We start from the raw sequence: 25,934 nt of genomic DNA, 5'->3' as shown, positions 1-25,934 counted from the left end.
AAAGAAGTAAAAGAAGAACAGTTAAAATGTGCAGGAAAGGTCAAAAAAGCCCAAGCGACCTCCCCTCTTAAACCTATATAGGATAACTACACAGAACCCCCCCCCCCCCCCCCCCCCCACACACACACGCACACATTATGCACAAACACACATGCGCATATCCCTCTCTCATACACACAGATACATACAATACAGCATTATACAACAATTATACTCACAAATACACATGGGTAATACAGACTACAGGATCTGTAGTTATTTTTTAAGCTTGCTTTTAAATGTATTTAAAGTGGAACATGTTTCTGTTAGATTTTGTATATCATTCCACATCACTGCACCTTGATAAACAAAGGAGAATTTGGCAACATAGGTCCTACAGAAAGGAATGCGTAAGTATTTATTTCTTCTTGTGAGATGTGCATGATAATGAGAATTAAACTCAAAATAACTTTGCACTTGCACTTGACATGCCTTATGCTATAGGACTAAGCATGGTCTGCTCATTGTGTCATCATGGAATTGCTTACAACTTGACATAACATGTTTGTTTGTTTGTTTGTCTCTCTTGGACCTTTTTACATTTTTGATCAATGGCCGTCTACTGTCAACCTGTACTTGATTTGCTTGATTCTGTTCTATTGCACCTTTGGCTGTATTAACTTTGATTTTTTAACTGTTTATTAATTGTTGTTGTTGTTGTTTTACATTTGTGTATGTGTTTGGATCTGTTGATGTCATCGTGTAAACTCGCTGTCATTGAAAAGAAGGGTCTCCCCTTAATTGAGTTTTATTAAAGTACAAATAAATGTTTGTATTATCTTTGTATGATAGCATGTACAATAATGCTGTATATACTGTGTGTGTGTGTATATATATATATATATATATATATATATATATATACACATATTGTATATACATATATATACAATATATATTTATTTAGGCTTACCGTATATCTATCCACATCTGTCTGTACATACATGCACATAATCCTTTTACATATCTGTAGATACTATTTGTACATATCCCTTACCTACTCTTACTAGTTATGCTGTTACCACAGGTTCCACAGAGAGGGGGCAGCAACAGAGAATGTGCAACAACTTGAGTTGCAGTGAGTTGTCCAAATGTGATAAAAATAAGAGTCCTGATTCAGGGATAAAGTATATGGTGACACGTGACCTCATAAAGAGGTCAAACGTGCTGCCCTAATGTCATCGCACTGCTATTCAGAACGCAAACAATTTCAGCCACCCCCCTCACAAAAAGCCAAAGTCCCAAACCATACGTTAAATTGGTAGAACAAAAAACCACTCAAATTGTAGCCAAGCGAAGGTAGCACCTTCACAGTATAGCCTGCATATGTCAACTTTAAAATGTACACATGAAGGGCAGCTACGTGGCGTAGTGGGCAAGGCGCTCGCCACGAATGACGGAGACGCTGGGCTTGCCTGTTCGAGCCCAGCGCTCCACATTGCTTTCAGTTTAGCTGGTCGTTCATACTAATACACATTGGCCGTATTAGGGGGTGGGAAACTGATGGGTGGGGATCGGGCGTTGTGGACAGCGACTCCTACAGGTCGGTTGGTGCGCCTGCGCAGTAGAATCAGGAAGTATCGCGGGCAGCGTAAGCCTCCCACGCGTTACTCCTCGCCACTGAGAGATCGAGCTGAGCAGGTGAAAAGATGCGACTGCTGTTACCTCAAGTACCGGAGGGGACTTGTGCTATGTATGACTTAGTCCACATTGCAGCCGGCTTGTGGGAGGCAAGAAACAGCGTTCGTGACAGGGGAGGGTTGAATTGGGCGATACGAAATTGGGATGGGAGAAAATATAGAAAATGGGAGAAAAAGTGGATAAAAAAAAAAAAAATTTACACATGAACTTCTTTGGCGAGCGCTAGGACTCAGCGAAGACAAAATGATTGGCGTCCCCCTCTTTATTATCAAAGCAATCCCACAATCTATAATTGTGACGTCTTGAATTCATATCAAAGTAATTTCAATCTGCATCTTGATTCTAGTGAGCGGAGATGATCTCGCTAATCTAGAATCTAGAACACCGCGGTCTGGAGAGCCTTTGTCAAGGAATTATATCCATTTTAAGCAAACAGAAACTCAATTTTACAATATTTCTGCACCAAATTAATGCAAATATGATTTGAGAGATGGTTGTAAGTTTACTGTTCAAAAAGCTAAGAAAGGGATTTTAAAGGAGATGTTGTTAGAGTTAATTTATGGAACAATGCTGAAATAGATTTAAGAATGAGTTTGTATAGCTATTTTTGAGGGTTACAAATGTGAATTTCAATTTTGTTATAATTTTTTGTTTTGGAGGCTTAATTTGGTAAGAATATAGGATAGGAATAGGAATATATAAGCAGTTGACAGTGTGGAATTATTGTGCATATTGTATTGTGTGTGATGACTACTACTACTACTATCAAAAGTAGTAGACATTTCTTAATGGAACTAATCTGTGTTCTTTTCAAGGACTATTTATCAAAATAATAGACACACATACTCACACACACACGCACTCACACATGTACACGTGCACACATTAGGAAGTTATTAGGTGAGTGGGGCAAAAATAGCCCTGAAGTGCCCCTGTCTGGGACCAAGCCCCTCTCCACTTGCCTCTGTCAATCACAGGCCAAAACAAGATGGCAGAAGACAAGGGGAGCTGGCTCTTCTTCTTAGCAGGCAAGTTTATTTCACTTATTTCCCTTTGCTTCTCCAAGATACAACTTTATTCCTGCCACACAATAGTGTCGGTGGTGATTGGTACGGTATGTGTACGGTATGTGTCCTTATAAAAACAACATGATAAGCCTTTTTACTAAACCTACTGTACCAGGGTGAACTGTGTATGACTCTGTTTCTATATCTGATGGTACTGTCAGAGATTGATGCTATACAGTAGCCTGCGCCACAACCTCACAACCACATTTCTATTGTTTCTACTTCTACATTTAAACTGAAAATCTGTAAAGTATTACAAGGATATTGATAGTTTAAAAAAAACAAAGAAGTTCCAGGCACTCTTCATGTATAAAAAGCTATAAATAAATTGCTTGGTTCATATTAGAACAATAAAAAAACAACCAACATGTTTCGGCCTCTCTATCTGCCTTCTTCAGGGCATACAAACAAATTAATGAACTGAGCTATATTCTAAAGGAGGCTGTGCTAATTACTCGATCAAGTTCAGGTGTGACGTGTGAGCATAGTTTATTGTAATATAGCCTAAGGGTGATCAATACACATAATACCTTGTATCAATTCACTAGGCTGCTGTTACGACCATGGTGGGCCAGGTTCTAATTCACTGTTAACATGTTAGTATTTATTATTACTAATGAAGTCTAAAGTGTGTTATTACACATTGTAGTCATATGTTAAAACAAAACCTAGTCTATTAAAACACAGCGTAGTCTATTAAAACATCGTAGTCTATTAAAACATAATATGGGTCTCATTCACCAAGGACTTACGACAAAAAGGGCTTTCTCTTAGGGCCATTTGAGACCTTTTCGGGCAGATTTGGGAATTCATCAACCGTCCCAATAAAACACATATAATTTATATTATATTATAATATATTGTCTATATTCATGTCCTGCCCGAAAAGGTCTCAAATGGCCCCAAGAGAAAGCCCTTTTTGTCGTAAGTCCGTTGGAGAATGAGACCCATATGATTGTGCTAAACTTCTACTGATTAATATTAGTATAATTGAACTGCAGCCTTTGCTAATTACGCACCAAAGCTTACCTTATGGGCATTAGGGAGGCTAGCTCACTCAATATTTTCAAAAGTAAGCTGCTGCTATCCAGGGTAAAGTTACAATACTTAAGTACTGTTTTGGGGGATTTGTACTTTACTCGATTATTATTAGGTTTGTATACTTGTACTTTTACTCAATTACATTTCAGAGAAAAAAAACATACTTTTTACTCCTTACATTTAAAATGCAGACCTACAGAGTACAAAGTACAAATCTCGCAGGTCCAACAATTTTAATGAGTATATTTGTTTCTCTGGCCGAACTAACGTTAACGTTATTAATCCTGCGGCCGCGCTTTATTTAAAAACAGCCAATCAAATCCCCATCAATGGAAAATTAACCCGCCCATACCCATGCTGATTGGTCCTTGTGCAAGACTGAAAGCGGGGATCTTTGATTAAACACCTGCTATCAGAAGAATAGACAGTCAGAAAAAAAGTTTTTACTTTTACTTTTTAGTACTTAAGTACATTTAAAAGTATAGACACTTTTTTTTACTTTTACTCAAGTGTGTTTTTAGCCAGATACTCTGACTTTTACTTGAGTACGATTTTGAGACGTTACCCATACTTTCACTTAAGTATAATTTCTGGGTACTTTTTACACCCCTGCTCTTCACCATAGCCTTTTAATATATCCTGCCACTTAGACTCATTACATGCACACTGTATTGTAAAGGCAGTGCTATTTTATTGCACTGCTTTTATTCTGTCTATTTTATGATCATTCTATGTCTATTTTTACTGCATTTTATGTCTATTTCTATGTCTATTTTTACTGCTGTGAAGCACTTTGGGCTGCAATTCTTGTATGAAAGGTGCTATACAAATACAATTTATTATTATTATTATTATTACTCCCCATTTTATGGGGAGCCCCTGAAAGGGCCCCACTTTGAGAACCACTGATCTAGAATCTGTAAACGAGTCATTGAATCTGTGTCTGTGCTCCTCTCTCTCTCCTTAGTCTGCGGGCTCAGTCTGGCGGTGGCCAATGCAGAATTCAAGTTTTTCATTCCTGTCGGGAAGCTTTTCACGTATGAACTGATGAGAGAGACTTTCCAAAACGACTTTGAACCTCTGGCCAAACTCTACCGTAAGAACACATCACCTCTCCACGATCAAAGAGAATAGACATGAGACAAAGAACCACATGAGTCCATTTTGAAATGTGTCAGATATTTGCAGATTTGTGGGTGGTGTAATCAGTGGGTGGTGTAATCATCAGTGGGTGGTGTAATCAGTGGGTGGTGTAATCAGTGGGTGGTGTAATCATCAGTGGGTGGTGTAATCATCAGTGAGTGGTGTAATCATCAGTGGGTGGTGTAATCAGTGGGTGGTGTGATCAGTGGGTGGTGTAATCAGTGGGTGGTGTAATCAGTGGGTGGTGTAATCAGTGGGTGGTGTAATCATCAGTGGGCGGTGTAATCATCAGTGGGTGGTGTAATCAGTGGGTGGTGTGATCAGTGGGTGGTGTAATCAGTGGGTGGTGTAATCAGTGGGTGGTGTAATCATCAGTGGGTGGTGTAATCAGTGGGTGGTGTAATCATCAGTGGGTGGTGTAATCAGTGGGTGGTGTAATCAGTGGGTGGTGACTGTAATCATCAGTGGGTGGTGTGATCAGTGGGTGGTGTGATCCAAAATGCACCTGATACTTTGACTGTTTCACTGGGGAGTTTTATTTTTAGAATAACAAACTCCTCTTGGGCTCTATGAAGAAACCATGACACTCCCCTGACTAAAAGTTGTTTAAAAGGAAAACGGCTGGATGTAATTTTACCAAATCAGCATGGCTGTGAGTGTGAGTCTTTCACCTTTTACATATCGTTAGCCTCATAGCATAAGTCATATTTGAACGTTTTCGGAAAACAAGAAAAAACAAATTTTTCAGCAAGCACATAAGGATTTTGGACTGTAAGAAGCGTTATGATAGGCTGAGGACATAAGCAATAAGGCAGGGTGACGCAGCAGTAAAGTTAGGCAGTCTGGCAGATATAACAATTTGGCCAAAATATGACATAGGCAATTATGCTATGAGGCTAACAATATCTAGCTTTGGCGTGGATTGATTGTTTAGATCGCTAGCAGTAGCATGGCTAACAAATGCAAATATATTGTAGTCTGCCCTGTTGTTCTGACCAGGATTACATTCCTTTTGCCCCCTTGATGCACGCGCACACTGAGTCTGACATGGACAGCGAACAGGTCTAGGTACCTGCATTGGGTTTGTGGCTGCTGCTAATCTCTACTGTCTTCTGTGTTGCTGTGAAGCCGGACGTCTCTTTGACGACCCCATGGTCTTCAGGGGGAACCTGCAGAGCTTCCCAGACCTGCCAGAGTGGCTGCGGCTGACCCAGAGACACCCCTACGACAACGGCTTCCTGTACGGCACGCCAACATCCCCTGGCAAGAGTATCATCGAGGTACACACACTAAATATTACATTCAGATTAGATTCAAGACTCAAGAGATTTATTTGTCACATACTACATACACGAGACATGTAGTGAAATGAAGGTGGCCATGCCCGCCTTGATTGTGCAAAATACAAATAATAATGGAATAAAATAGACATGATAAAAAGTACTAAGATAAAATACAATACAATGCTAAGCTTACGAATGAAAGGTAATGAGTCCTATATACACTACTATACAATATACTATACAATATACAGTTATACTATATATACTAGCTATACTAACTATACTATACAAAAACATACAGTTGTGTTTTTTAAAGTGACCTTTCAATGTATTGTCATCATACAGCACAAGTAGTACAATGAAAAGAAGTTGGCATCTAACCAGAGTGCAAATGTAACAGTAAAGGGCAATAACGATGTACAAGTGATTTTCATTCCAAACCTTTATTTAAACTTGAAAGGCAACTGAGGTTTTCCTCATGAACCCTTTCACTACCACACTACCAAAAGGTTAAACCTTTCACTGTGACAATACAGAAGGTTCACCCTTTCACTTCTACACGACAAAGGGTTAACCGTTTCACAACCACACTACAGAAGGTTAACCCTTTCACTACCACACTACAGACGGTCAACCGTCTGTAGTGTGGTAGTGAAAGGTTTAACCTTCTGTAGTGTGGTAGTGAAAGGGTTAACAGTCACGTCAAGTGTACAAACAGCCAAATAAAACCACACAGCATATAAAATCATATGTTGATTTTAAACAGGATTAAACTGGAGTACTACTGAGTAATCATGCTAATCAGATGTATGTACCGTGTTATAGTATTATTATGTACAGTGATACAGGTATAAAGACATTATGGTAGTAAGTCATACTGGCCAGTGGTATAACTAGTAAAAGTAGGTAAGGTATATATAGTATATACAGATATGTAAAAAGGATTATATGCAGATATATTCAGACCGGTGTGGATAATATATATATATTATATATGATATATTATATATGCTAAGCTAAACCAATAACCTACTCACCATCTTTCAGACTGACAGGAGGTTCTTTGCATATTTAAAAACTGTTATTTCAGTGCAGCATAATTACACTATTATACTATCATTATACTATTATTACACAACTATTATATTATCATTAAACTATCATTACACAACTATTATACTATCATTACACTATTATTACACAACTATTATACTATCATTATACTATCATTACACAACTATTATACTATCATACTATTACACAAATATTATACTATAATTACACAATTATTATACTATCATTATACTATTACTACACAACTATTATACTATCATTACACAACTATTATACTATCATTATACCATTATTACACAACTATTATACTATCCCCCCCTCACAGTGAGCTGTGGTGTTCCACAAGGAAGCATACTAGGTCCGCTACTGTTCCTAATTTATGCAAATTACATGTCGTCAGCTTGTGACTGCAACTTGTTCCTGTTTGCGGACGACTCAGCCCTGCTGGTCTCTGACAAGAACAAGTTACAGGTTGAAAAAACCCTCAGCTCGGAACTAGGCAAAATCTGCATACGGCTCGCTGATAACAAACTCATTACACATGGGCAAAACAGAGTCCATTCTCTTCGGTTCAAATAACAAACTCAGCAAGACCAACGGCTTCTCAGTTACAGTGGGTGACAATATTGTCACAAGGAAAGATGAAATTACCTACCTGGGCTCCATCCTAGAGGCAAATCTTTCCTGTGACAAAATGGCATCCAATGTAATAAAAAAAAGTCAACCAACGAACTCGATTCTTGTACCGGATCTCCTCTCTGGTAAACAAGAATACCCTGAAGACTCTGGCAGGAGCACTCATTCATGGTACCAAAGCACCTCAAAGGCGCTAAAAACAAAATTACAAACATCTCAAAACAAACTGGTCAGACTACTGCTTGACCTTACTCCTAGAACCCACCTCACCCCTGCCCACTTTGACAAACTAGGATGGCTTAGAGTAGACGACAGAGTACAGCAACTTGCAATGGGCCTGGTCTACAAGATACACTACATGACCAAGGTACCCATGTACATGTCAAAATACTTCCCAAATGTCAGTGAATACCACGATCACAACACCAGAGGGAGCTCCACAAATCATGTTAAACCCAGATTCGGCTCAAACAAGGGACTAAACACGTTTTGCAATTATGCCACATCAATGTGGAACGCCCTACCCAAAGCTGTAAAGGAATGTGAATCACTACCCACTTTCAAAACCACTCTCAAAGAACACCTACGGGAAACTGCAATTCGAAACTGGACCCTGTAAATATCCTAACCCAACCCCCTCCAATGTACAGTAAATGATGAAGTATGGTTTTGTCAATATTCCAATGTACAGTTTTGCTTGTACAGTTGTACAGTGTCCCACCCCACCCACCCAACCTCCTCCAATGTACAGTCCCCCCCCCACCCCACCTACCCTCCAATGTACAGTTTCTACGTCAAATGTATATACTCTCTTTTCTGGACTCTTTTGGTATCACAAACAGTACTGTATTTGCAAATCTGATATGTCATAAATGTATAGATGTAGCAGTACTGTCTATCTGTATGTCGTGTATGTCATATATGTTATGATGAATTGAAAATGGGGGACCCTGATGTAAACAAGACGAAAGTCTTTCTCTGGTCTGCATCCCCTTAACAATTGTATGTATTGAGCTGTACTGTACTGTACCCATTCTGCAATCTGTTAATAAAGTTTTCAATCAATCAATCAATCATTATACTATCATCACATGACTATTATACGGCTGTCTTCTCTCTGCTGGCTGGCCTGTTCATACAGCTCACCATTTAAAGGATCTCTACCTGTGTCTCACAGATCAACGCCATCAACAAGCGAAGCTATGAAACCACCAGAGTGAGACTCATAATCAACGTCAGCGCAGGTAAGCAGGGGATGGGGAGTTGTTATCAGCAGGTAAGCAGGGGATGGGGAGTTGTTATCAACAGGTATGCAGGGGCTGGGGAGTTGTTATCAGCAGGTAAGCAGGGGATGGGGAGTTGTTATCAACAGGTAAGCAGGGGATGGGGAGTTGTTATCAACAGGTAAGCAGGGGATGGGGAGTTGTTATCAACAGGTAAGCAGGGGATGGGGAGTTGTTATCAACAGGTAAGCAGGGGATGGGGAGTTGTTATCAACAGGTAAGCAGGGGATGGGGAGTTGTTATCAACAGGTAAGCAGGGGATGGGGAGTTGTTATCAACAGGTAAGCAGGGGATGGGGAGTTGTTATCAACAGGTAAGCAGGGGATCATGGGGAGTTGTTATCAACAGGTAAGCAGGGGATCATGGGGAGTTGTTATCAACAGGTAAGCAGGGGATCATGGGGAGTTGTTATCAACAGGTAAGCAGGGGATCATGGGGAGTCGTTATCAACAGGTAAGCAGGGGATCATGGGGAGTCGTTATCAACAGGTAAGCAGGGGATCATGGGGAGTCGTTATCAACAGGTAAGCAGGGGATCATGGGGAGTTGTTATCAACAGGTAAGCAGGGGATCATGGGGAGTCGTTATCAACACACAGACACACAGGAGTAAAGAAAACACTGAGGGCACTTCCTCTAAGGCAGGGGTTCTCAAACTTTTTTATACCACAACCCCATTTTATTTAGGATTTCTTTTGGCGACCCCACACTTCGCGTATCGCGTAATTTCAACGTGGAATTAATGAATATCAAAACAAAAGCACCCGTTGACGTTGTTGAACTTGATCATGCATGTTTATTAGAAAATTGTATTACAGCACTATGTTATCAGTACACATTTATAAAACTAGGTATATTTAGGCAAAATATGTTGCCAGAACAAACAAAAACAAAAAAGATGATTGATTATTATATATAAAAAAAATATATACAAAACAATTACTTTCCCATGTCACCTACCCACAACCTCACTTTGGGTCGCGACCCGTAGTTTTAGAACCGCTGCTCTAAGGAACACGCCAACATTATCACCATCTTTTCCAGAGTCACACAAGAAGATAGATACCAGTTTCCTCTCTGTGTGTTCAGTAGAAAGCTATCTGACTGAAAGCTAGCCTAGCTTAGCACAAATGAATGGAAGCGGATACGGACCAGCTAGCCTAACCTCTCTCTGAGTTTTAAGCTAGGCTAGTGGTCCGTATTCCACTTCCATAAATTTGTGCCAAACTAAGCTAGCTTGCAGCCGGATAGCTTTCTACTGAACGCACAGAGGAAATTACTATCTATCTTCTTGTGCAACTCTGGAGAAGACTGCAGCACATTTAAGTTCCTTTTTAAAGCACCCCTTCAGCCAAGACACAGATATCAGCAATGTGCAAAATATACTTTTGATTTCAGGGATCTGAGGCAGAAGGATCCGTGGTTTCAGAACCATGCACTTTGCAGTCAAAGTAATTTTTCGAGGAAATAAAGGTGGTCATCTGCCGCACTCTGTCGCACACACTGAATAATAATAGCCTCTGAGACAGGTGCTCTGTGGAGCAAAACAGGCTATAAGAGGGTCTTGAAATTAACACCAGCCATCTGCCAAATGCTAGAAAATATGTTGGCAGTGGATGGTCGTCTGTAAATTCTTCCTTTCAGTCCTTTTCTGTAAGAAGAATAACCTCATCTTGGTAAATAATTATATTATCTTATCTTATCTTATCTTATCTTATCATACTGTCACCACCTGCAAGGCATCAACATCGTAACAAGTAATATATCAACACCTATTTTATTGATATATTACTCACATACCAACAACACACATAGCAACCGTTGTTTTGCACATAGCAACGGTTGTCTCTTCCAACATGAAGGAAAAGTTGTCACTGTAAACACCCAAGCTCCCAGCGCGTCCTCGAGGGGGTTCCGAGGGGGTCCCTAGCAAAATAACGAATAGTTTCATTTCACTATAACTTAAACTTGAACTATTCATACGGAACACGATAACAGAATGTATTCAGGTTGTAGGTTTCACTCTCTTCTCTAATGAATCTCCTCATCTACAGTCTAGACATCTAGAAAAAATTCTAAAAGCTGAAGTTGCATCAAATGGGGTTCCATACGTATAGTCCCAGTCTACTGTGTCAGTGTACGGGTCCTTGACATGAAACAGTTTGAGAACCATCCGTCACGTGTGGTGGTGAGAGCAAGACCCAAATGCAGACAAAGGGATGAGGCTTTAAGTCCAAGGGATATTTAATCACAAAACCAGGAATAAAACAGAACACAAAACAAAACCTCTCAGTCAAAACTGGAAGAGGGGGAAAACGTAACACAAAACACAAACTCTAAACTAACACAGGGGAACCTGGAGACATGGGCCGACAGTGTGGTACAAACAGGAAAAGACTATGAATCCACACAGAGAACAGGAAACAAGGAACTTACATACACATGAACAAATGACCAACGAGACACACCTGCGCTAATTATAACAGGAGACACCTGGGAGGGGAAACAGACTGACAAAGAACTACAACTCCTGATGAATTGAAAATGGGGGACCCCCCCCCCGTGCGGTCAGGTGGCGTAACGGAGATTGCGTTCGTCACCAAACCCCGGAGCGGCTAGATTCGCCTGTTCGAATCCAGCTCACAGCTCCGGGGTTGTCACCAGCTTGGCTGGCCGTTCACACTAATACAATTGGCAGTATTAGAGGGTGGGAGAAGCTGGCGGGGTGGGTCCGGGTCGTTGTAAACAGCGACTCCTACAATTCGGTCGGGGCGCCTGCTAAGCGCGGATAGGACTTGAGTGGGATAGTGTGATCCTTTCACACGCTACGCCCTCTCAATGAGAATCCGCGCTGCCAGGTAAAAAGAAGCGGTTGATTGGCTGGACGTGTGTCGGAGGAAGCACGTGATAGCCTCCACTCTCCCAGACCGACTGTGGGGGGTAAGTGCGCAGCGACCAGGAAGGGGATTGGGAATTGGCATAACGACTAACATTGGGATAGGAGAAAATCGGAGGAAAATGGAGGGGGAAAAAGATTAAAAAAATAAATAAAAAAATGGGGGACCCCGATGTGAACAAGACGAACGTATTTTTTCTGGTCTGCATCCTCTTAGCAGTTGTTTTGCATTGAGCCGTACTGTAATTGTACCCATTCTGCAATCTGTTAATAAAGTTTTCAATCAATCAATCACAAGGAACTACAACTATGGATGACAAGACACACACCATACACTGGGACAAAACAAGCAGACTACCATGACTAAGACTAAACGGATAACATAATACAAGACGAGAGTAACACTAAACTAACAGGGGAACATTAAGGGCAAGAGAGAGAAAGAGAGAGATAAGGAACAAACATACAGGGAGGGGGAGAGGTATAGAGCAGGGGAGAATAGTCCAGTAACAGGTGGGGCATGACACCACCGTTGTAAACATTCCCTGTAAGAGCCATCCCGGCGCGGACGTGAAGCTAAGTGACAGCCGTGGGTGGGCTTCCAGAGCAGAGAAGAAGAACTGACAGACGTAACACCCACGGCCTCAAGGTGTCCTGGTGACTCACGAGGCACACACACTGTGTAATCACACAACGTGGGTTTGAATCCCAACACTTTGACCTTTGCTGCATGTCATCATCTCTCTCTCTCTCTCTCTCTCTCTCTCTCTCTCTCCCCCTCTCTCTCCCTGGTGTTTCCTCTCTCTCTCTCTCTCTCTCTCTCTCTCTCTCTCTGTCTCTCTCTCTCTCCCTGGTGTTTCCTGTGTGTGTCTCTCTCTCTCTCTCTCTCTCTCTCGCTCTCTCTCTCTCTCTCTCTCTCTCTCTCTCTCTCTCTCTCTCTCTCTCTCTCTCTCTCTCTCTCTCTCTCTCGATGTTAGAGAATTAGAGAATATTATAAAAGTGACTATACTCTGATCATAGGTTCCACTCTCTTATCTCCCAACCTATACAGTGGCCGGTTAACAATTCATTCCGGACTAAATCTAATGACAAAAACCTTCTCAGATGAGGGTCCCTGAGACAAAATCTTGTAAAATGGAGGTCCGCAGCCTGGTGTGTATCAATCTGGGGGTCCTAAATATATAATCTATAGAATATATATATCTTTAATTAAAAGCCCCCAGCGCTTGGCTGCCGGTGGCCGAGTTGAACTTCAAACCCTCACATTACTGTCGTTTTCTCCCATCTTGCCCACAAGACAAGACGCTTCCCTACCAAGCCGAGTTCTTCATCAAGCTGAGGGAGGTCGAGAAGGTGCTGCCCTCTACAGTTCAGGATGAGATCAAGCAGGACCTGCAGAGGCTCTGGAAGACAGAGTGGCTGGAGATGGTGAACATTTCCAACGCTCTGGACCGCGGTGGTAGAGTGCCTCTTCCTCTGGCCGGACACTTTGAGGGGTGAGTGATGTGTCTTCTTCAGAGGATACGAGCAAAGGTCAGACCACCATATCACCTCCACACCATGTGTGTGGATGAGCTGTATCATACACAACATGACAAGTATGTTTGGTAAATGGCTGCTTTTTTATATAGCGCTTTTATCCAAAGCGCTTTACAATTTGTTACTCACATTTTACCCATTCACTCACACATTAACACACCGACGGCGGAGGCAACCATGCAAGGTGCCAACCTGCTCATCGGGAACAATTAGGGGTTAAGTGTCTTGCTCAAGGACACATCGACACTCTGCCCGGGAGGAGCGGGAATCGAACCGGGAACCTCCGGATTGCCAGACGACTGCTCTACCTCCTGAGCCACTGTCGCCCCGTTTGAATTATTATTTCAATGTACATATCGGCAGACAGGCAGGGAAAAAAGATTATAGTAGAATAATAATGATAATAATATAAAATTATAGAATAATAGAATACAACATAATAATAATAATAATAATAATAATAATAATAATAATAATAATAATAATAATAATAATAATAATAATAATAATAATAATAATAATAATAATAATAATAATAATAATAATAATAATAATAATAATAATAATAATGATAATAATAATGATAATAATAGAATGGCAGTATATTATATTGATGATAGTATGGTATACATCCTAACAGTGTTTATTATTAAGAGTCAGATAGTCCTTACAGTGTTTAAAATTAAGAGTCAGATAGTCCTAACGCTAACAGTGTTTATTATTAAGAGTCAGACAGTCCTAACAGTGTTTATTATTAAGAGTCAGACAGTCCTAACAGTGTTTATTATTAAGAGTCAGACAGTCCTAACAGTGTTTATTATTAAGAGTCAGACAGTCCTAACAGTGTTTATTATTAAGAGTCAGACAGTCCTAACAGTGTTTATTATTAAGAGTCAGATAGTCCTAACAGTGTTTATTATTAAGAGTCAGATAGTCCTAACAGTGTTTATTATTAACTGTGCACATGACAATAAACAATCTCAAATATTGAATCTTGTATATGTCACCTGGTAACACTGCTGTGCTGTCCGATCCATAACAGTTTCGTCTCTCCGTCTCAGTGTCTATGTGAAGGTGGGCTCGGAGCAGTATTTCTCAGAGTGCTTGCTGAAGGTTCTGTCTCCGGAGAACCAGAGGCAGTGCCAGGCCGGGTCAAAGGTCAAGGCCCCCGGAGGATGCAATTTCTGCACTATCCCCAGCAACTGTATCACGTGGTGCAAGACGGAGCTGGTGAGGAGGGTGCCGGGTTGATTCCGGTGCAGAGACTGATACTTTAAAACAACAGGGGCCCTCATTTATCAATGGTGCGTACGCACAGATATGTGCGTAACCCGTGCGTACGATCATTTCTAAGCAAAGTGTGGGACTTATCAATTTGAACGTGTGCTTGACTTTGTGCGTATATCTACGCACAGCTCAGAGCATGCGTACCTGGCGCCCGGCGGTAGAATATGAATACTACAACACGGAAATAAGCTTTTGTGCATTAGTTTCAACACTGGCGTGTTCTGTATGAACCGTAATTCATTATAGTTAATTGTAAAATAGCGACAGTAGTGTAATTATAACGGGCTCACACGCGAACAAGAGGTTGGCCTGCTTGTTTGGCATGGGGGGCAGACGCAGAACACCCACCTCCAAACGCGATTAAATATTGTTTAAAATAAAAAGCGAAATACTATTATTTTGTGTGTCATGTTTCCAAATAAGATTGGTCACAACGAAATGCTTTCTACTTCAATTTGTTGGTTAGAATAGATGACATCCGTTGAAACTTCACTGAGACTAACACAGTCTATTTGTGAGCTCCCGCACAGACGTGATAATAATAATAATTATTATTATTAACTACTGTAAATAAAATAGCCTAGGATATGCTATAGCAGGGGTTCCCAACCTTTATTCCCCAGAGCCCCACGATTCCTTGGAGACATATGAATATGATATGATATAAAGGTATACTGGCATAGGCAGCGGGTATATAAGGCCAGGCTAGGCTATGCCTACCCAAACCGGCAGCCCCAGTCTGCACATTATTATAGGCAGCCTAGGCTACGATATTGTGTGTGTGTGGGCTAGTGGTCTGCAAGGGCCTTGAAATAAAGCCAGAGCCCTGCCCGAGCCCGTGAACTTCAGGCCCTGCCCGAAAATAAGCCCGACTGTAAATAATATTTTAAGCCCTAGCCCGCGCGAAAACCCGAAAAAAATTATTATTATTAAAATATAATTTTCTTTTGTATTTGTTTTAAATATTCGAAACACGGTTTTATATGAACGTAATAAATAAACAAAACTAAGAAGCATTTACATAGCCTGTTTCGGTCTTATTAGAATGCCGTCTCTCCCAGTGCTCGCTTATAGACTGACTCACACATCAGCCTCGTAAAACGTATTGAAGGCTATAGAATCTTCTTTGACACGCACACACGACACACAATAGCCTACTCAGAAATCAGATTTCGAGCAGAGCAACATTATGAAAAGCACAACAAAACAGGTAGCGACCCAGCAAATAATAAACATCACTCACCACGACGTCAGCAACGAGTTGAACACCGTTAACAAAACTTCGCCAACCAGCTACATACATCCCAAGAACAAATTAAAACGTTTGCCAACTGGCTATATTCCAACACAACCAATCGAGTTGAACTTGTCCCCTGACTTCTCCCTGCGCGCTGCGGTAATTACATCCAAATGTTTCTCTGGCGCAAAAGAGAAAACGAATCTTAAAAACGAAGGTTATCCTATAACCCTAGTTATATGAAAAAAAAAACGGCGGTGCCCGGGCCCGGCCGAGCCCAAATTATTTATTAAAAAAAAAGCCCTACCCAGCTCGAACCCGCCGGGCCGGGCCCCGTCGGGCCTGGGCAAGGTTGCAGTGCACTAGTGTGGGCTGCTGCAGCCTGGTGGTGACAATACGCAAGGGTCGGCCAACCAAGGTGTCAATGGCAGTAGGTGTGGTGGCCGTTTAACATTCCAGACTGCAGGCAGTAACCAATCACGCAGCATCATCAAACTAACCGATGCCAGTCTGGTCTTCAAAATCCTCCATGGTCTAGCCCCACCCCCACTTTCCGATTTTTTTCACCTCCAGGTTCACCAGAACTGTTGTACCGGGTGACTTGTCTGTTCCATTAAGGACAAGTACATTTAGCAAATCAGCCCTCTCCGTGAGAACTGCCAAGACCTGGAACTCCATTCCAAGTTACATGCCGCCTGGGCATAACACCGGATCACCTGAGGCCAAGGGCTTGCTCTATAGGGCATGATGAGACTGAGTCAGAGTTAATCAAACCATGGAAACTTTTTAGAGCTACTACTATGTACATTGTTTTCAAAGCATGATGAGATCCAAATTACGGAAAACGTTTCCTTCATTGCCGTCGGCACCGCAACTTGTGAACGGTCTTTCTCAGCAATGAGGTGCATCCGAAACTGGCTAAGAAGAACAACAATATACGCCAGGAGAGACAGTCAACTCTGAGTACGCTTCACATTGAAAGTGATCTCACAGACAAACTTAAAGCAGAAAAGATCATTGATGGGTGAAAAGTCGCATTTTTATTTTGTTGCATTAAGGTAAGACAATGGTTCTGTATCATTAGGGGCTCTGCTTGGCATCACTCTGCACTCTCTCGCGTACGTGCACGCGCACTGAATAAATTCCACAAATGTACCTTTAATACCAGTATTAGTCTGACCACACCCCTCATCAGCTTACCTTCATAAGCAAGTGTGTGGTCACCTGCTCTCCTCCTTCTCGCTTTCACCACAAGGAAGTGCCTGGTAGTACCCCACTTGACGTGTTGTTAGTTGAAAAGAGTTGTGACGAGTTTACATTGTGCTTAATTTTTTCTTCTCTCACATCTGTTGTAAAGAAAAAGTTTGGGTCATAATGTATTCCGCGGAGAGTAGACCCGCTAGACCTACTCTTCACCAGCGGTTCTCCATTCCCGCCTCCGTCGTGCGTCTTGGTGCTGGGCTGTTGCCACTTTCGTGGTTGCCGACCCAGCCCAGGAGACAGCCGATGGATAGTTTGCCTCTCCGAAGAGCCGAGGAGTCGGTGCCGTCGCTCCGACGATGGCCTGATCTCGACTCTGGTTCTTTTGGTTCCGGGGAATCGCCCGTTGGTGAACGGGGGGTTGTCTTGGAGCCAGAGGATTTGCGACGCAAACTTTTCGCGTCTGCCCGTTCACGTCGCAAGATGGTAGCGTGCAGACGCGAACGGCCTGGGTTTGGGGAACTGCTGGAGACCAGCGAGGATGCGTCCGGCTCTGGATTTCCGATGGAAACTGAGGACTTCATGGAAGAGGCGGACGGATTCTTGTATGATGGTCCCGTGGAGGAGAGTATCCCTCCTCAGGAGACCCCGGAGGGGGGGGAAATGGCTCCATGGGGCTCCCTGTTCGAGGATGTCGAGGAACCACCTTGGCCTCATCAGCAGGATGCCCTACTGTCGGCCACATCAGACTGTGGCTCCTTAACCAGTCGCAGCCTGCTGCATGTGAGGGATGCGGGGTCGGTGGAGGAAGGTCCGCAGGGGGAACTGCGGGCTTTGTTTCCCGAGCTCATGGCGGTAGCCGCCGCAAACGGCGTGCCGCTGCCGCTGCCATTGCCTGCACCTGTCCCTGATGATCTCATAGGTCATCCCTGGCAGCGTCCCCCAGTGAGAGGGGTGGACGCTGTCTACCCATTTTTCCCCTCGATGGAGGCCTATGTTCGTCGGGGTCAGGCGGTGTCCAACATCATGGGACTAACTCCCACCTACGTACCAGTTACGCGGGTGTTGGGGTTAGTCAAAGGTATGGGGGAGGGCGTGCCTCGGCTTGACAGTCCGATGGCCGCTCTCCTCTGTCCGGATATGGTGTGGGAACCCCTATGCAAGCCGGTCCTCCAGGGGAAATCGGCTAGGCGATTGGCTTATTGGGGTGACCAGTCATTCATCGCTGGTACACAATCGCTGGCTGCGGCGTCTAACATCGCCCACCTGGCTAGATTTGTATCGGGGATCATGACGGGCGGCACGGATCTGAACGAGGTCAAATGCGATCAGATCACCCAGGCTGCGGGAGCTGTCCTGCACCTTTCCCAGGTGCTGGCCATAGCCATGGGGAAAGTGCGCGCCCTGGCCACCTTGGGCCAGCGTCATCTTTGGCTGGAGCAGGCCCGTGTGCCAGAGAAGAAGAGAGCTCCTCTTCTGACGGCCGCCCTCTCCGACGCTGGTCTGTTCGGGAAGGCCCTGCGGTTGATGACCTCAACATGCAGAGAGATGGCAGAGGAGAGATCCATCCTCCAACCCCATTTTCCGCCTCCCGTCTTTGCCGGTGGAGTCAGAAGGCTTCCGCGACGTCGAGCTGTCTCCGTCGCCGCTACCACTGCCTCCGCCGCCGCTGCTGGCCCTTCCAAGAGGGCCAGGGGAAGAGACGGCGCTTCTGCCACCGCCGGCCCATCCACGACCGGAGGAGACGGTAGGGAACGTCGTGTCCAGCAGACAGTAACCTACCGTCCCTCCGGGGCTCCTCGGGGTGGCAAGACTCGAGCGGCGCGAGGTGGCAGACGCCGCTGAGTGACTTTTCCCCTCTGTATCCCCTCTCTTTTACACCCTCCCCGGCCCCTCTATGTTTTTGTGCCTTAGAACACATTATAAATAAAAAAGTTCCCCGATATAAGGGGGACTGTGTTTTGGCCGAACAAACTGTGTGTTTCTTCAACAATTCATATGGTGCGGTTGTGTATATATGAATCTGCACTTTTACGTTGTGAGATGAGTCGTGTTGTGTTACGAGGTTAAGCAAGGTCTGCAACATACACTCAGTAATAGGTTCTATTAGCTTGATGCTCCACATGCAGGTAGAAACTGGTGTTATTCCATTGCTTGAACTAAGTATATGTGTCTCACAATGCTGTGTTGTTTAGTTGCAGTAATACTCGTACACGCACATTCCACGGCCTAGCCGTTACTCTCGGTCAGCGTTTTTTGCTATGTACGACATAGTCAACGGGTGTAGGATTCACACACATGCGACTTGTGTTTTGTTGTAAGTCCTGGTCACTTTTGTGGGTAGCGGGCATTGTATTAGCTTATGCTATGCATTGCATTCTACCGGAGGTTTTCAAAATGGCTACGGTTGTTTTTCTGTGTGTAGGGAACGAAGTGTGTTTTCGTGAGGGGGTGTCGAATAAACCCCTCCTTTCCCACTTGATTGGTTTAGGGGATTTTTGATCTCTTCTGCTGAGCCAGTCAGGGCCGAGCCGGTGGGACATCTTGGCAGGGGGGGGGGGTGGTTATTCTGCCAACTCCTATTACAAGACAGGAGCCGGCAGGATTCCCCGCCCGTTGTAGCGGTGTTGCTATGGCGACGCCTTCCATGAGTTACGGTGTCTTAAAGGTGTCGAGTTAGGGCGTAGGGCTCACAGTTCTGCTGCGCCCGATTTATGTGTAAACTTGAGTCAGTTGGTCACATGACTCACAGTTGGCATATCTTTTTCATGACTATAAACTCATGTGGGAAGGTGTTTCTGGGAGGGTCTGGTCTTACACTCTGATTAAAAAGAGTGACTGGATTAAAATCATGTGAAAACAGGTTTTTTACTCCCAGCTGTGCAGTTGGTTCATACGGGTGATGCTTTTTCTTTATTATTATAAAGAGTTGGATGTGTCTATATGGATTGGAAATGAGGGTCCCTGATGGAAACAAGACTAACGTCTTTCTCAGGTCTGCCTTCCCTTAACCAATTGTGTGTATTGCGCCGTACTGGGTTGTACCCTTTCTGCAATCTGTTGGGTAAAGTTTTCATTCATTCATTCATGGAGTTGATTGCATCTCGCCCCTCTTGTCGTTCCCCTGGGCGTCTTGGGGATTCAATAAGATGGTCTAAATAGCCTATTGTTGATGTGGGTATGTCAAAACGCACACATAGTGCTAGCTCAGGTTGTTCTGTTGGACATTGGCTGACTGGCGCGCCTTGATTGCTTGGGGTTAAAACAGCGTTTTTATGAAGCAATTGGGATGGGGGTTTTTCCTCTTCCGACACCCTGTGTGGTTGTCGATGGGTTCCTGTTCATATCAGGGGATGATAACGGAATGGATCTGAACATATGGGGAAGGGTCTCACGCCCTGGGGGTGGGCCGCCGGGCGCGGTTCGTACCGAAACGTCTGGGTGGCGCCTTCTTTTTATGTTTTAGGATCAACACGCATATCTGCCCCTTCTCCTGGGGTTGGCAGGTCGGCGTGGTTAGGGCACGGGACTGGTTCTGGTCGCGCTGGTCCAGATCAGTTACACCCGTTGTCCGCCGGGGATGCAGATCTGCTGTTCTGGTACCCTGAGGGACTTGGGCTTTTTTCAGGGGGAAAAAATGCTAGGTCGGTCCGGGTCTCACAGGGTTGAGCGTTATGGAACCCTTGTTGGGTACATTGTATTCTACACTGTCGTAATGGCTTACGGCCGTGCCAACCTGTACGCGCCCGATCTCGTCGGATCTCGGCCGCCATGCAGGTTGGTCTTGGTTGGTACTTGGTTGGGTGACCTCCTGGGAATACCGAGTGAGGGGTGCTGGGGCTGGTCTTCCATTTTTTACGCTCTTCTCTTACGCATGGCGAAGAGGGGCCTGTTGGGGTGGTTTTGGCCTCCTCGGGGGACCCTGTGCTCCCCGTATCACCGGGCCCGGTCCGGGGTAATGTTTCGTTGATCCGTAGGCCCGGGATAACCCTGTTGGAAACTGGAACACGGGCTGCGGCAGTGCCGCAGGTGTGTTTTGGGTTTTTTTTCCTGAAGGGTTATGGGACCAACCATTGCATAGGGTAACGCCTGGGTGGTTGGTTCTCTGGTGTGTTGCTGCAGTGTCAACTCCCGGGTTCACCGGTTGAGGGTGCCCCTGCACGTTCATGACGTCTGCCAATCGTGTCAGCCTTCTCTGTGGAGGCTTGGTTATGCGACAACGCCAGCATACGCCCCTTCCGCCGGGGCGGCTGTGTTCAGCTGTCCTTTCTGGCGCCTGTCTCGTCCGCAGTCTCCAGGCTAGGGTTAACATCCTGTTGCCTGGTCTTTTTTCCCGGTGCACTGCCTGCTTCCGTTGGTTAACTCTTGTGTGTTTACGGCCATGCTGTCTGCCTGTTGCAGGGCCAGTGTGCCAGACGGTGTACTATTGGGGAGGACAGGGCCCGCTCGGCTGAGGGGCCTTTGTCCGAATATGCTGGCGATGTGGGGGGCGGGGTCACTAAGTGCCCACCTGGTGGGGTCTTGATGCTGGCATCATGGACTTCTCCGGGGCCCCATTCCAGGGAGTCCAGTCCTTTTGGTGGGTTTGGGTCTTCCTTCGCGCTCCGCTGCTACGGCCTTGCCACGGGGTTGGGTTTGCCCTTGATCCCGTGATTCTGGGGGCAGTAACGAGGTTGTTTCCCTCCGTTCGTTCCCGGGTGGCATGCGGCTTGTGTGTGTGTGTAGTCGTGGGGTCAAGCCACGGTCTGCTCACCCTGTGCGTTGAGTTGCTTGAGTGCCTCTTCGCACGGTCGGGTCCGTCGCCCTCCCGGTAAACCTCTAATAGGGGGGGTGCCCTCCATTAGGGGGGGTCGGGGGGGCTCGGCCCTCCCTGTTCTGTTGGTTGTGGGGGGCCTTCAGCGGGGTGTATTTGTCGGCCAGTGGCTCCGCTTGGCCTCCCTTTGTGCAGAGTGATGCCAAGCAGAGCCCCTAATTAACAGAACTTGGTTATAGTCATAACCTAACGTTAATCATATTGGATGCCTTCATTTGAACAATTAATTTGCACTATATGAAATGAGTGGGGCTCGCTGTAGTAGCCTAGTGGGTGTGTGTATTGTATGAAATCAGAACCTGGACAGCACCGTTTGCGTGCACCGTTTGCGTGCAAGCAAATAAGAAAAAGGAAACATTTCTGCGCAAGTCCTATCCCATCTATAGCCTACCCTAATGTCCAGCTCACCCGCCGCCTATGTGTACTGGTTTGTCAGCGAGGAGATAGCCCACAGTGGATAGCCATTAAATGCCATTTGAGAATATAGGCTATTAAGGCAAAACGATGGCCTATAGCCTATTCATATTATTTAATGTTTTCATAAGCGTAAAGATACAAGGACAACAGTTATATTAACGATCAAGTTAGTTTACTGTATGCAGGCGCGGGGCTCCGTGTGACATGTCTGTGCCATGCTGCGTTATGCGCAAATTACTATTGCATAATGTAGGCTATGCATATATAATTTATATAGGCTATACCTAATACCGACATCAAAATAGATTGTATGCCTCTACAAATCATATTAAACCATGCAGGTAGAAAATTGACGGAAAATACGTCACGATTTGGAATCAAATTGACGGAGAACTTTAATCCCTGGGTAATCGAACTTTAAAAGAACGAAACGAAAAAGGGCATTCATATTCCAGCATGGTTATTATTAATGACACCAATGCCAATCAGTGGTTAACGGTCTTTATTAGTGTTTGCGCTGCCCAGGCAGCAATGGTCTTTAGGATGTTAATAGATATCATATCCGACTGTTTCCGACATCACCGTGTACACGTCTGTCAGCCTGTCGCGTATTTCTCCCACGCATTTGCTCGGTTTAGTCCACTTTTCCACATTTCATGGGGGTGTTTCATTACCGTATATGGTTAATTACGGGCGGTTCTATATGCAAATACTTAAAATCGTGCACGAGCTCGGAGCGTAGAACAAGTGGCATTTATCAACACGGAGTACTTGCAGGTGTGCGTACGACCTGTGTACGCACGTGTGATAAATCCAGATTTTTCTGTGCGTAGAGACATTTTTTTTTTTTTTATATATCTTTTTCCCCCTCCATTTTTCCTCCGATTTTTCTCCCATCCCAATGTTAGTCGTATGCCAATTCCCAATCCCTTTCTGGTCGCTGCGCACTTACCCCCCACAGTCACATCATCTCGGAGAGTGGAGGCTATCACGTGCTTCCTCCGACACACGTCCAGCCAATCAACCGCTTCTTTTTCACCTGGCAGCGCGGATCCTCCCTGAGAGGGCGTAGCATGTGGAAGGATCACACTATCCCACTCAGGTCTTATCCGCGCTTAGCAGGCGCCCCGACCGAACTGTAGGAGTCGCTGTTTACAACGACCCGTACCCACCCCGCCAGCTTCTCCCACCCTCTAATACAGCCAATTGTATTAGTGTGAACGGCCAGCCAAGCTGGTGACAACCCCCGGAGCTGTGAGCTGGATTCGAACAGGCGAATCCAGCTCACAGCTTCGGGGTTGGTGACGAACGCAATCTCCGCTCGCGTAGAGACATTCTAAATTCTGTGCTTAAGAACGAAAATAGAACACTTTCTAAGCATTGTTGATAAATGAGGGCCGTTCCAAAACTGTGCCAAAATTGATACTTAAGATAAGATAAGATATTCCTTTATTGATCCCCTTGGGGAAATTCAGGCATCATAGCAGCATGGGGGAGGGGAGGTACAGGTAGTAAAAACAAGCAGTGTAGACAATATAACAAATCAATATCTAACTAACTGAAGTATACAGTATTCACATAAGGTGCAGTATGCATAAGGTTTGATTGATTGATTGATTGAAAACTTTAATTAACAGATTGCAGAATGGGTACAGTACAGTACAGCTCAATACACACAATTGTTAAGGGGATGCATACCAGAGAAAGACTTTCGTCTTGTTTACATCAGGGTCCCCCATTTTCAATTCATAATGAAGGTAGTGTTATTGTCCTTTTTAGGTTCCTAGTAGTTGTAGTTGGATGTCTGGCAGCAGTCCCTGTTACGGTGTGGTGGTGGTGTGGACCCAAAATGCAGGACAGGACGAGAGAGAGAGACAGGCAGGACACGACGGGGTGTAGTTCAACAAAAAGGCTTTACTTGTAATTTACAAGGTAGCAATCAGGTACACAAAGACAGGTTCACAGGATACAGGATACAGGAAACAAGGTCAACATGGATAACGAACCGACAGGGGAGTAACAGGGAAGCACAGCATATATAGGGAGACTAATTAATAACGAGACACACATGGGCAGGGACACAAGCTGACAAACAAAGTGACACCAAATACATGACAGGACTGAATAACAATACATACAAATACAAGAGACAACACCCTAGACCAGACCAGGAAACAGAGTGGGCAACATGAACAACATGACAGAGAATACATTAAACATTAAGGACATATTGATAATACAAACATGAATAGCAACAGCGGCAGTAGCGGGAGGAGTCCACTAGATGGCGGCACAGGCTTAGGGATGGGAGCAGGATGAGAAGGGAGCTGTCCAAGAGAGGCTGAGGGAAAGGGGGGTGCCGGGAAGGGTCTCTGAATTGGTGGGGGGACGTGGCCAGGCTGAACAGACGGATTGTGACAGTCCCTGCCCACTGTTGTGGAGCCTGATGGCCGCTGGTATGAAGGACTGGCCGAGGCGGTTAATTGAGTGTTAGTAAAGTTAGTAAAGTTAGTAAGGTGGTTAGTAAAGATGCTATAGAGGTGCTATAAATAACATTCAGCCACTAGATGTCGCACTAGAGCACCAGCATGTCATTTATCCAATCAGGTGAGTTCCACGTGGGGAAATTGGAAGTAGGGAGGGGAGGGCACGCAACATGTAAACAACATTCATTTTGGGGGCAAAAGCAGTAGTTTTATCCCGCACCTTTCTAAGCACTGTGGATGTATTATTATATAATTAATATTACTATATATATATATATATATATTATGTGGAGAGAGTCAGCAGCTTTAACCTTAAGCCCTAGCCACATTTTCAGAAGATTCTCCTAAAAATACATACCTAAGTAAATGGAAGATTGCTCCACTGGTCCATTTGCATGTTCTTGGTATCTATGGATCTCAAGGAATGTATTCCCAGTTCCAGAAATATTGTGTCTGTTCCTAGTAGGGGTGTAAAGGTACACGTATCCGTACGGAACCGAACCGCTTCAGTGTGTACCGTACCGTACCGAACGGCTGTGTAGTGTACCGGACGAATACAATGGTATGTTAACTACTAACGACCGCCCACCGGGGGCTGTTTTTTTCACAATCGAATATAATTATTATTATTTAAAAAGAAATAATTACAAGTCGATTATTAATTTCAATATAGAATATTCGTTGACAGCCCTACAAGTACAATTAATTACTGCACACTACATCACCCCTGAGTGGAACATGGAAAGCCAAACTTTTCCCCACTGTACCGAAAACCCGTACCGAACGCCTGTTATTTTTCTACAACGGAGTTTGGCGATTTGCGAATCTGATTGGCCAGTGTCATTTCTGGTCAT

General features: G+C 44.3%; 1 protein-coding gene across 1 annotated transcript in view; it reads left to right on the top strand.

The window, feature by feature from the left end:
• The first annotated feature begins 2,657 nt into the window (after positions 1-2,657).
• sgca (sarcoglycan, alpha) overlaps positions 2,658-25,934 on the top strand; it is a 34,923-nt gene continuing 11,646 nt past the window's right edge. Inside the window, exons 1-6 of the mRNA XM_084330673.1 lie at positions 2,658-2,708; positions 4,756-4,884; positions 6,060-6,211; positions 9,102-9,168; positions 13,399-13,597; positions 14,702-14,870. Coding sequence (XP_084186799.1) covers positions 2,669-2,708; positions 4,756-4,884; positions 6,060-6,211; positions 9,102-9,168; positions 13,399-13,597; positions 14,702-14,870 — 756 coding nt within the window. The 5' untranslated portion in view covers positions 2,658-2,668. The remainder of the gene's footprint in view (positions 2,709-4,755; positions 4,885-6,059; positions 6,212-9,101; positions 9,169-13,398; positions 13,598-14,701; positions 14,871-25,934) is intronic.

The sequence above is a fragment of the Notolepis coatsorum genome, assembly GCF_963971535.1.
Source record: "Notolepis coatsorum genome assembly, chromosome: 15".
Classification (NCBI taxonomy): domain Eukaryota; kingdom Metazoa; phylum Chordata; class Actinopteri; order Aulopiformes; family Paralepididae; genus Notolepis; species Notolepis coatsorum.
This window is presented reverse-complemented; position numbering and strand designations above follow the sequence as displayed.